This window comes from Sapajus apella, unplaced genomic scaffold (assembly GCF_009761245.1).
Source record: "Sapajus apella isolate SASKATOON/1434 unplaced genomic scaffold, GSC_monkey_1.0 scaffold65, whole genome shotgun sequence".
Classification (NCBI taxonomy): domain Eukaryota; kingdom Metazoa; phylum Chordata; class Mammalia; order Primates; family Cebidae; genus Sapajus; species Sapajus apella.
This window is the reverse complement of record NW_022437005.1, coordinates 5,508,951-5,522,303: the sequence shown is the minus strand read 5'-3', so window position 1 is coordinate 5,522,303 and position 13,353 is coordinate 5,508,951. Positions and strand designations below refer to the sequence as shown.

General features: G+C 44.3%; 1 protein-coding gene across 2 annotated transcripts in view; it reads right to left on the bottom strand.

The window, feature by feature from the left end:
* DTD1 (D-aminoacyl-tRNA deacylase 1) overlaps positions 1 to 13,353 on the bottom strand; it is a 159,854-nt gene that overhangs the window by 3,702 nt on the left and 142,799 nt on the right. The window contains exon 5 of one of the 2 annotated variants that reach the window (XM_032248101.1): positions 6,198 to 6,369. The exons of the other annotated variant lie outside the window; for it this stretch is intronic. Coding sequence (XP_032103992.1) covers positions 6,217 to 6,369 — 153 coding nt within the window. The 3' untranslated portion in view covers positions 6,198 to 6,216. The remainder of the gene's footprint in view (positions 1 to 6,197; positions 6,370 to 13,353) is intronic. 2 annotated transcript variants of the gene reach the window in all.

The window sequence follows — 13,353 nt, the reverse complement described above, 5'->3', positions numbered from 1 at the left end:
TTATTTCAGGTCTTAGCTGGTAATCACATTGGAATTCATTTACCTAGAAAAGGAAGGCTGTTCTATGGAAAAACATGAGAGCTGCTGGGAAGTTATCAATGCAGGCTTCACTCTGACCTTCTAGCACTATTAGACTCCAGCAAGCTCCCACCACTGAACTGTCAAAGCAGAGAATCTCTTCCTTTGCTTGAGAGCTGATGGTCCTGACTTCACAGATGAGAAGATGAAAAGAATTATTTTCTAATTATGAATGAAAAGCTTAATGCAATGCAATAAAACAAGCATGGGAAAAAAACTGATATTACCTGAAAGCAGTAGGAACGACATCTGATAGCAATTTGCTTTTATTTTTTGGCTTTAACTTACTCTCCAGTCTATAATTTCTCATGTATATTGTTCATATTTATATATAAAAATGTCAGCCTTTTTTTTTTTTTTTTTTGAGACAGAGTCTTACTCTGTTGCCCAGGCTGGAGTGCAGTGGTGCCAATCTCAGTTCACCACAACCTCCACCTCCCGGGTTCAAGCGATTCTCCTGTCTCAGCCTCTTGAGTAGCTGGGACTACAGGCACCCACCACCACATCCAGCTAATTTTTGTATTTTTAGTAGAGATGGGGTTTTGCCATGTTGGCCATGGCTGGTCTTGAACTCCTGACCTTAGGTGATCTGCCCACTTTGGCCTCCCAAAGTACTGGGATTACAAGCATGAGCCACTGCACCCAGCCAATGTCAGTCTTATAGAAATTAAAGTGGTTCAGATGATAGTATCAAAATCATAACTTGATCCCTGTAAGTTGGTGCTGTTTAGTTGAATTTTCTGCAATGATAGAATAACAGCCACTAGCTGTACATAGCTAGTGAGCACTTGAAATATGGCTACTGTGACTGAGAAAGTGAATTTTAAATTTTATTTAATTTTAATTTACAACTAAATATCCACATGCAGCTAGTACCTACTGTATTAGATGGCACACTCTATTTGTAAGCCTAGCTCTGCACCTTAGTAAGAGACAGAATCACTAATCATGGCCAGTTTCTTACCAATTTATTTTCTAATAAGGTAATGGATATGGAAGCTTGGGCACGGCGAAAATCCAGCTCCACTGCTGGTAAAGTAACATAATATGCCTATTCTGCATCAGTGAGGAAGCAAACCAATCTCATGAATAACAAAAAACCAGAATGGCACTTAAGGTTTGGGAAAAAATAACCTCCAGGTAAGAAGAGGAAGAATGGGGCAGACAAAAATATTTTAAGAGATATTACTTAAAATTTCCAAAATGTATTGAAAGGTATACATTTACAGATTCAAGGTCAGTAGACCCAAAAAGATCCTCAGAATGAGATTCAGCTATGACACAGATATTGGAATTACCAGACAGGCAACTTTTTAAAACTATGATTAATATGTTAAGAGTGCTAATGAAAAAAGTAAACAATATGCAAGAACAGATAGGTAATGTATGCAGAGAGATGGAAACTCCAAGAAAGAAACAAAAGGAAATAACAAATCAGAAACACTGTAACAGAAATGAAGAATGCCTCTGATGGGCTCATGAATAAACTGGACACAGTCAAGGAAGAATCAGTGAACTTAAAGATAGGTCATTACAAACTTTCCCAACCAAAAAACAAAGAGAAAAAGAATGGGAAAAAAAGAACAGACTATCCAAGACTGTAGAGCTATTACAAAAGATGTAACACACACACACACACACACACACACACACACACACACACACACATATATACACATATATATGTAACATTTATATATATAAATAAAAAATATATATATGATATATACATATATATATATTTGGAATGCCAAAAGGAGAAGAGAGAACAGAGAGGAAATTATGAAAGGAGCTAGAGGTATTGAAGTATTAATGGCCAAGAACTTTCCAAACTTAATAACAGACATCAAATCACAGATCCAAGAAGCTCAGAAAACACCAAGCAAGAACCACACCAAATTATGTCATATCCAAACTGCAAAAAAACAAAAGTTTTTGAAGAAGCTGGGGTCTGGGGGCAAGATAAGGAAAGCCCACCTTACCTACAGAGCAATAAGAATGAAAATTACAGGGGACTTTTCATAAGAAACTGCAAACAAGGAGAGAGAGGAATAAAAATTTAAATATTTCCTTCCTCTCTCTCATGCCTTGGAAACTCAAAGCTGCTCCTCTAGGGCTATGAGACTCCTAGGGCTCTTTGTTTTTAAAAAAGGCAAATTAAAAAAAAACAAAAAACAAAAAACTACCAGTCTAGAAGTCTATACCAGCAAAATTATCCTTCAAAAACAAAGGAAAGGCCAGGCATGGTGGCTCATTCCTATAATCCCAGCACTGTGGGAGGCTGAGGTGTGTGGATCACTTGAGGTCAGCAGCATAAAAGCAGCCTCACCAACATGGTGAAACCCCGTCTCTACAAAAAATACAAAACTTAGCCAGGCATGGTGATCCAAGCCTTTAATCTCAGCTACTCAGGAGGCTGAGGCATGAGAATTGCTTGAACCCAGGAGGCAGAGGTTGCAGTGAGTAGAGATTGCATACTGCACTCCAGCCTGGGTGACAGAATAAGGCTCCATCTCAAAAAAAAAAAAAAAAAAAAAAAAAGGCTATTTAACGTAATGATAGTGACAATGTATTGGATGATAATCACATATGTAAAGTAAAATGAATGACAGCAATGTCGCTGGGAATATGTTGTTATAAGGTGCCTGTTACAGGTGAAGCAGTAAGTGTCATTTGAAGGTAGACTTAGACTAGTTAAAAATGTATATTGTAAACTCCAGAGCAACCACTAAAAAAAAATTGTTTTAAGTTAAAAATAAATAAATAAATAAAAACACTACCCCCAAGACACAGCTAGTTTTATACCGTGAAATATCAGCACATGGACTTGAGAATGTGGTACATATGTTGATACAGAGAAGCAAAGAGAATGAGAAGAGTCCTACCTTATATGGTAAAAAGAACAGTGAAAAGGGACTGAATACCCTTTCAGCAGAAAACACACACACACACACACACACACACACACACACACAAAGACACACACACACACTTGGCTACTCTAGCTCATGAGGAAGAAGTGTGCTCAGCTGGGACACATCTTGCTATTCAGACAAAGGTCACATTGAAAAAGCCAACAGATGGCAGCTTCCAAAACACTTTCCTTGTTTGGTTTCAAGTGTGTTGCCATTTGAGGACAGAAATGTCGGGTGCTGGTCAGGAGCATGCTCCTCTCACACCCTAATTGCAGCAGCTAAGTCGAGAGGCGATACTTGACCCTGCAATCAAATCAGAAACCACATTCTTTTAGTGAGAGGTGGCCCTAGTGCCTTTAGCGGTGGCCAGAAAGGGAGAAATAATAGAGCTCCATCCTCACAGAAAATCTCGAATCCACCCAGCAAGGTGAGAGAGCCTGAAGAATTGAGACAGAGGACAAAACACAGTTAATTTTAGTAGTTTAATGTCCACTTGGTAAAATAAGAAGCAACATTTGCAATGTGATAGAGAAACGTCAACACCCTGGGAATGTCCTCTGAACCATGAAGGGTTTGAATCATTTTCAAAGAAAAATATGCCCAAGATCATGCAGCTTCTCTTTCCATTTTCTTTTGCCTTTTCTTTCTCTCCCATGCCTTGGAAGCTCAAAGTGGCTCCCCCTAGGGCCTGCCAGATTCCCTAGGACTCTTCCCGTTTCTAAAGAAAAGCAAATGAAAAGTGCTCCCCACTTCATAGTGAGGGGGCTGCTGTTGTTCTGGGGAACAAAACAAATGCCAGGGTCACCTTCTGTCTGTTACTATTTAAGTCACCTCTCATAGATATCTGAATATTTGGTGCTGATTTTGTGGCCTACTGGAATCACAAATTTCATCAGCAACGACAACAACAAAAAAACCAAATATATCATTGGAATACCAGTTGTCGCTTGGTTCTGGTCCTGACTAGGGTCTTCAAGTCCAGAAACATGGCTAAATTCTTGGAAGCAGGAGCACCCAGCCCCGCTCTGGTCCTCGGCTAGTTGTGGGTGGCTCCAAAGGACTCCTCCCTGCCTGGATATCTGTCCATGCCTGGTACTGTCACTCCTGACTCTGATATAAAGAAGTACAACTGGAAGCCTATAGTAAACCATCAATAAATGGCTTTTCTTGTGCGCTCTGTCCAAAATCCAGACGGTACCATATACATTGGTATAAACAAAACATGGCTTCTGTCTTTTCATGGGCAAATCTAAACTTGTTCATGAGCCTCCATGCGCTGAGTAGCAGCAGGGGGGTTCCTGAGCACACAGAGGTTCCATCTAACTTTGGTGTCAACAGCACTCTGGGTCGTCAGAGTCCTCTGTGGCAGGGTGGCCAGTGTGGCTCGGCACCTGGGCCCTGGCACGGCACCACTGAGGTAAAGCAGGCTACTTGAAGTTTGGTGTCTCTTGCTCAGGGACCCAGGGCCCTCTCTGGCTGACCTGGCCTCATCTCAGTTCTCACCAGCACGTCTCACTCAGTCTCAGGTCTTATTAATGATAGACCCCTGCAAGTCTCATGCAGGAGGCCAGATGGTGGTCACAGCTGAGATCTGGAGGGTCTCTAGACTTCTGCAATCACCTTCTAATGCTGCCTATCTGCTTCCAGTCTCACTTCTCAAGGCTGCTAGAGTGCTCTTTTTAAACTTTGTATTTGATGATGTCACTTGTACACTTAAAACCTTTAAAATCCAAGTTCCTCAGGGTTGCATACCAGACCCTATACAATCTAGACCTCCTATTTCTCTAATTTCAGAGATGTCCCCTGCCCTCCCATGCCACTTGACACTCAATGTTCCTGCCATTCTGCAATTCCTCCATTCCCAAACACTCCTGCCCTTGTCCCCCAGCCCCCAGAGAGCATTTGCACTGCTCTTCTCTCGGCTTAGGTAGCCCTCCCTGCTCCTGCCCCTCATCTTCCTCCCCACTGCCACCTGTCCTTCCAGGTCTGGTTCCAAGCCTCTGAGGGGCCTCCCTTGACCTCCCATCTCTACCCCACACCTGTTCACACTCCTGCAGCATGCACTGTGCTGCCGCGTAACTGTTCCTATTCTTCTCTCTGAGCCTGTGACCTCCCTGTGACAGGTCCTGGGTCACAGGACCTCAAATCTGCACCCAGTATTTGGTCCAGTGCCTGGAAAAATAAACAGATTCCCTGAGGGGAGGAACTAGTGCCATCGGACGGTGGCATCACATTTTCAAGGTCTCTGATATTCAGGCAGGGAGGTGGACTCTGTGCTATAGTGAGCCACAGTGACAAGAATAAAATGTCATTTTAGGAAAAGTAAACTGGCAGAGCCACACGGGGCATTGTGAAGGATGGTGGAATACGAGGCAGGTGGCAATGAGAGGAGGCCACTGAGATGGCAGTGCCCTTCGCTGGAGCGGCTGAGAGCAGGAAGGGAGATGTGGGAGCATGGGCAGACTCCGTGCATCTGTGTCGGGATTCCGCATCCACAAGTGCTCTGCACAGGCAATCAGAGCAGCAGCTGCGGACCAGCACAGGCACCTAGGGAAGGCGGCACACACAGGTTCTACCCCCAGGTGAGCACCCCAGGCCTGTGGATACACCATCCTCCTGCGTCTCAATGAATAAACCACAAATTTATTTGCTAACTGATATGATTTGGCTGTGTCCCCACCCAAATCTCATCTTGAATTGTAGCTCCTATCATTCCCACGTGGGAACACATACATGGGAATTATGGGAGCTACAATTCAAAATGAGGGTCCAGGTGGGAAGTAACTGAATCATGCGTACAGTTTCCCACATACTGTTCCCGGGGTCATGAACAAGTCTCACAAGATCTGATGGCTTTATAAGGGGAAACCCCTTTCGCTTGACTCATATTCTCTTGCCTGCCACCATGTAAGACGTGCCTTTCACCTTCAACCATGATTGTGAGGCCTCCCCAGCCATGTGGAACCGTGAATCCATTAAACTTCTTTATCTTTATAAATTACCCAGTCTCAGGTATGTCTTTATCAGCAGTGTGAAAAGGACAAACACAGTAACTTTTGTCTCCATCCTGGAAGGCAGTGGCTTTAAGGAAGCTATGGATGAACGTCTGTGAAATGAATGAATTAGGCCTCAGCAGCTATTCCCTCCTATTCATTGCTGCTTCCCCAAAATGTGGGAAGATGAAGCCACGCAGGAAACTCCTACCTGAATTCTGCCTCCTGAGCTACGGCTCCCGTTCAGAGGACACATCACCCTCAGCCCCGCTGCTGGCACTGCGGTCTTCTTTTCGGGGAGTGTTTCTTTCCTTGCTTGATTCAGAAGGCCCCTTAGCTCTGGTCTTTTCTTTTCTCTGCTGCTGTTTTTCAAGCTTTGACAGCTGATGAAATAAAAATAATATTTTACAAACACAAACACATGCCTGCATATCCCACATACCAGTGACTTCCCAGGTGGGAACCATTGAAAAGGTTTTTTCTGATAACCTGGCATAACACAGTGGTTCAGATATACCAAATTATAACACAATGTTTCTCCAACAAGCACCTAAATCACTGAAACAGATCATTACTCAGAGGAGTAATCACTCTCAGACTATTCCCCAACGATAATTCAACTTGGCACACAGTACGAGGGAATGGTCAAACCACAGCCCTCTTCAACAGCCTTAGAAGAGCTCCATACATAAAGGTTTTTCATCTCTTACTTTTTTCTTTAACAGTTTTTTTCGCATTAAGTTGTCTTCTACTTGTTGCTTTCTTTTTTCTCTTTTTTTTTTTTTTTTTTTTTTTGAGATAGGGTCTCACTCGCTGTGCTGCCCAGGCTGAAGTACAGCGGTACAATCATGGTTCACTAAAGCTTCAACCTCCTGGGTTCAAGTGATCCTCCCACCTCAGCTTCCCAAGTAGCTGGGACTACAGATATATGCCAATTTTTCTATAGAGACAGAGTTTCACCATGTTGCCCAACTGTTCTTGAACACCTGGTTTCAATCAATCTACCCACCTTGGCCTCCCAAAGTGTTATGATTACAGGTGTGAGCCACCACACCATGCTACTTGTTTTCTCAAGAATGTTCAAAGCACTTCACTCTTTGCTGAAGATTACAGAAAAGGCTGTGAAACAAAGTGCATTAAGCACACTGAACATTGTCTCAGTTATCAGTTGGTTTGAGACTGAAGCCTGACTCACCTGCAGCCGAGGTGCTGAGTGCTCCCAGCAAGCTGCATGGTGGTGACACTCAGGACCCTGGCCACCAGAGCCTTCTCAGGCTCCCCACCTGGCCAGCAGGGGACACGCCCCTGACGTCTCACTTGAATAAAACCTGGGCCCACTTCTTCCCTAAATAGCTCTTCAAAGAAACCATCAGCTAGGTGGCTGAAAGAAGCTTCCATCATCTAATACTGAGCAGCAGCCCAACCACTCCAGGGAGGCCTGCTGAAAAACCCAGCAGAGAAGGCTGGCAGTGTTTTGGCTCACAGGATTTTCTTAGGCCAAAAAACACAAGAGACAACAACACCCAGTTTTATCTCCCCTCAGATCAAGTCTGTGAACTTTTTCTAGTTTACATAAAAAGAGGGAAACTTATTGAAGGGCTGGCTTCTCCCTACTGGTCCCTGCCCCACATCCAAAGAAAAGTCACATCCCCCCATCTGCCAGATCATTTCTTCCACTACGGGCAGACTTTGAGCTAACCCTTCAAGAGATGAGCAACCAACCAGTAGCTCTCAGTGTAGTCCGGAAAATCAAATTTATTAATAATTGACTTTCAGCAGTGGTCCCCAACATTTTTCGCACCAGGGACGGTTTCATGGAAGACAATTTTTCCATGAGATGGGAGGACAGGAAGAGGGGATGGTTTCAGGATGAAACTGTTCCACCTCAAAGCATCAGGCATTAGATTCTCGTAAGGAACGTGCAACCTAGATCCCTCGCATGCACAGTTTGCAATGGGGTTCCCGCTCCTGTGAGAATCTAACGCCACGCTGATGTAACAGGAGGTGGAGCTCAGGCGGTAATGCTCACTCACAGGCTGCTCACCTCCTGCTGTGCGGCCTAGTTCCTAACAGGCCACGGATTCGTAATGGTCTGTGGCCTGGGGGTTCGGGACCCCTGACTTACAGTATTCTTTCCCACTGCTCATTTACCTGAAAAACTGTAGAATACAGCTAGGTTTGGTTTATATGCTAATTAGATTTTGTGAATGAAGACATCACTTCACTTTTGACTCAGCAACTCTCCTCCCAGAAAACTGGGTGTTGCTGTCTCTTGTGTTTTTTGGCCTAAGAAAATCCCATGGTCCAAAACTTGGCCAGTCTTCTCTGCTGGGTTTCTCCAGGGAGCAGGCCTCCCTGGAGTGGCCGGGCTGCTGAGTGTTACTAAAGATACCACTTCACTTTAGACTCAGCAACTCTCCTCCTAGAAAACTCCCCTGGATAAATTTCCACTTCTGTGCACAGTGGGGGCTTATAAGAACATGTACTGTAGTATCATTTCTATTTGCAAAAACCCAGAAACAACCCAAATGTCCATCATCATTACAAGAACAGATACATGTAATGTGGTCTGGTTCCTAAAGCAATACTACACAGCAGATCCACATATATCAAAATAGGTAAGTCTTGGCCAGGGGCAGTGGTTCATGTCTGTAATAGTGGCACTTAGGGAGGTCAAGGTGAGCAACTGCTTGAGCTCAGGAGTTTGAGACCAGCCTGGGCAACACAGGGAGACCCTGTCTCTACAAATAATAATACAAAAGTTAGCCAGGTGTGGTGGCACATGCTTACGGTCCCAGCTACTCAGGAGGCTGAGGCAGGAGGATCGCTGGAACCCAGAAAGCGGAGGTTACAGTGAGCCCAGATCATGCCACTGTACACCAGCCTGGGTGACAGAGGAAGACTCTGTCTCAAAAAAATTTTCTTTTAATTTAAAAAAAGTAGGAAAATCTTGAAAATCATGTTTGCAAGACAAATTGAGCTTCAGAAGGCTATATATAGTAGGATTCCACTGGCACAAAATAATACTCTATATCGCTAGTAAGGTCATGCAAATACAGCATAGCCTAAAAGAATACATACCAACTTCAATACACTAGTTAACGTGGAGGGAAAAGAGGAGACTGGGATCTTAGAGAAATGAATATATACAGCCTTCAACTATAATTGTCAACTTTGTAAGAACAAAACTAGATCTAGAGCAGTTACTGATCAGTGCAGTCCACAAACTGCACATGACACCTGAACCAGTGACAGTAAGATACTCATGTCAGAATGTAATCAACACACAGCTTCCTTCATCAGCAAAGTCTTGTGAGAGATTTCTTCTCAACTGTCAGCTCAGTGGTATAGCTGACTTCATTCTGGCACAAAATGAAGGTTTCGGTGAGCCGAGATCACACCCCTGCATTCCAGCCTGGGTGACACTGAGTGTACACACACATATGCACACATACATAAATACCTATGAACAGGTCCAGGTCAGATGCTGAAGTTATAATTTTAGTTTTAAAAAGTAAGATGCCCTCTTAGTTTTGTTCTTTGTCTCGCCATGGCCTGGTAACAAACAGCTCATGTAGCAGCACTTTAAGCAGGAATGAATGATCTGGAGCAAAGATGATAAAAAGCTAGCATTTTTTAAATCTGGGAAATGGCCAGACAGAGCTACTTGCTATATAGGTCTCTGTAGTATTATTTTTCCATGGACAAATATTTTTCTCTTTGCTATTCTCCACAGGTTAGGAGGAATTTCCTGCATCTAAAGTGACAGCCTTCTTTCCCTTTGTCTCTCTTCTAGTGTTAAAAGGCTCTTTCTTTGATGAAATTATAAGGACAGTGTATAGGACTCCTTCTGTCTCATTCCCTTTCTTGCAAACTGGTTTTGGATTTTTACAGCGTGGATACACCTATTACTACTAAGCTGTAAGCTTAAAATGGTTAAGATGGTAAGTTTTATGTGTATTTTACTGTAACTTTAGAAATTAAGCCATTTTGGAAATCATTAAGTTAGCAATCCATGCTAGACTCCCCAATTTCTTTTTGTTTTCTATATTCCTGACTCATAAAATCCAAGTATCTGGGAATTGGTGTTCTGCGGTAAATTGTGATAAGGTGCCTTCTGCTGCCAGCAATTTACATTTTATATTTGCATCCATGTGTTCATACTAGTGTGTCTCATGTATGTGTAGATGCATACACATATACACACATATATAAATACTCATGAACAGGTCCAAGTTAGATGCTGAGAAAGTACAATTTTTAAAAAGCAAACTGGGTACAGTTGCTCACGCCTGTAATCCCAGCACTTTGGGAGGTCGAGGTGGGCGGATCACGAAGTCAGGAAATCAAGACCATCCTGGCCAACATGGTGAAACCCTGTCTCTACTAAAAAATACAAAAATTAGCTAAGCATTGTGGTGCATGCGTGTAGTCCCAGCTACTCGGGAGGCTGAGGCAGGAAAATCGCTTGAACCCGGTGGGCAGCAGAGGTTGCAGTGAGCCAAGATTGCACCACTGCACTCCAGCCGAGGTGACAGAGCAAGACTCCATCTCAAAAAGAAAAAGAAAAAAAAAGCAAGATGCCCTCTCAGCTTTCTCATCTTCAGAGATAAAATAAAATAAAATGTGAATATCAACAATCACAAAACTAAACAAAGATGTAATGTCATGCAAAGGCCTCTTTGTGACCCAGCCTGTTCTTCACTTTGTACTCTTCTGTGCTATTGAGAACCAGATCCGGAGAGGATAGTGAGGACTAACCCCAATAAGCACAGGCTTCTGGAGGTTTCTCAGCTCCTCCTAGTGTCGTTAGACTCTGCTGAGGCAGAGGCACAGACACCACAGATGCAGAAACGTCCATCTGACCTTACCCTTCAACCCCGTTCCCTCCCACCGAGGGCCAGCTTTTAAATCACATGTGATAGCTATTTAAGTGACAGGCACAGCCCACATTTCTGCCAGCCATGTAATGCTGACTCTCTTACAGTATTTATCTTAAAACAATCCAACCACATATGGCTCCATGCCGCAAACTCAAGTTCTCTGTGAGAACATTGTGAACTAACCTAATAAATTTAAGCCTTTTCTCAGAAAACTTGGAATCCAACGCAGCCGAAATGTGGAATTTACATCTCAAGGCAAGAAAGCAGCTGGATTTTTTTTTTTTAAGGAAACAAATGAGAAAAAAAAGAAGAAAAGAAACTGGTACTGCGCATGGGCTCAACCAGAATGTCAACAGCTTTCAGATTAAGAGGAGATGCATGTCAAGGAGAATATAAACCACTACAGGTCTGTGAACATATGATCTACAAACACTGAAATAGAGTACTTCTGGTTTTTTGTTTGTTTGCTTGTTTTTAATCAACTGGTGAGAGAGCCCACATTATAAGGGAGAGATTGTCCAAATCATGCTGGCTTTAGTGCTAAGAGAAACCCAACCTTCCGAAAGCAGCCCTGGACACACAGACACCACCAGGAGACAGGTGATGGTCCTGTGGTTGGCCTGCACCTCTCACAGTGAAGCTTGGGAACTCAGGCACCAAAAGAGGGGGGAATGAAATGTGCGGATCCAAACTCCCCAAATTCATGATTAAATCCACTGAAAACATACGGGATTTTCTCTTTAACTAAGATGCTCAAGCTCTAACTGCACGACATAAGAATGAACTAGTTGAACACTGATCTTATGATGCCCCATTTCAGGGCCTGCAAACTTAAATGCCTTGAGAGACCAGCCAGGAAGCAAAATAAGTGAAGTGGCCAAGAATAGGACAACAGTGCACAATGGAGCCTGAGGCCACACTGCAGAGGACAAGCTCCACCTAAGGGCAACGCACTTTCTTTTTAGACATGTATCTGGACCATAGTGTTGATGGGGTGCATATGTGTCACCTATCAGGGATCCCCACTTAGCATTTCCAGCTATCTGATCTTGTTTACTCTTAACAACCTGATAGCAGTTGAATGATCATCAGTGTTCCACTGCCAGCTGCTGGCACTGCAGCTGCTCATCTTCCCAGTCCCTTCTTCCCTCCCTGCTAGCCGGAGCCTCCTACTTCAGAGATGGCAATGTCTGGGCCTCCTGTCACATGCCACGTGACACAAACCATAGCCAATAGGACCTGACAGGACTGCAGGGAGTCTTTGGAAAAAGGCTTCCCTCCCTAATAAGCACAGGTTCAAGGAGACACTGCCTTCTTTCCTATCCTTGGCCACAGACAGGGGAAGAAAAGGAGCTTCGAAATGGTGCAGCTCTCAAAACAAGGAGGGGACATCCAGAGGTGCACAGAAGTCCCTGGAGAGCCCCGGTAGGGTTGAGCTGGATGAACCAGCTTTCCCGTTACGGAAGGCAACCAAGCTCCTTATTGTTTAAGCCACCCTCAGATTATAAGCCACCCTCATGTAGGTTTGTGGCGCTTGAAGTTGAAAGCAAAATCTTTCACCACATGCCCATGGACATAAGCAAATCAGCGACGCCCAGCAAGGTTGTGTGACTTAAGGTTTTGCAGCCTGCTGGTGGCTGAGGGGTACCACACCCAGGCCTCTAGACAACAAACCACACATCCTTCTCAGGGAGCCCCACGGCCTCTCTTGCTTAATCTATTAAATTCACTTAGCAGGTAACTGTTGGGCACTAACCACACCTAGTCTAGGTGCCAAGGACACAGCAGAAAACCAAGCAGGGCCCTGCCTTCCTGAGGCTGACTGTTCACTGGAAAAATAACTGGCAATCCCCACACACAAGGAGCCAGGCCTGCTCTAAGCACTTGATATATAATTAGGGTAAAGTAGAGGAACGTGGGGTTGCTTCAAGCCCCTCACCATTCTGCCCAGGGCACACAGCAGGCCAAGCTGTTGCCCTCCGTAGCCGTGTACTTGTCTTCATGGGTAGAAAGCACACAGGGACCTCAGGGCCATCTCCACTTGCCAAATTAAAGAGAAACTAGGCCTAGCCTTCATCTGGCTCCTTGGTGGTTTAGCAACAAGCTGCTGAAGGACTGGGTTTGTCCATCCTTTTGTGCCCTGATGGCTGAAGAAGTCAGAGGATCAAATACAATTACCAGCAACAGTTTAACTTAATCGGCAACAAGGCTGGCTAAGAGCAGAGTGGGGAAGCCTCAGAAGTGACACGAGCCTGGTGTTAGTTCTCTGATGTCACTGGTACTCAGCCTCTGGAAAGGGCCCTGTGTGCTTGTCAGCGGCAGTGGGAAAGGCAGATGAGGGCAGGGTAGTGGAGTCTGACCCAGCCCCGCCTGCCGAAGCAAGGCAGCCCAGGGCAGGGAAAGCCCTGCAAATGGGACATGGACACTCAGGGCCAAGCCGTCGGGTGATGGCCTAAGAATGCAGTCAGCATCAATGCATCCTAG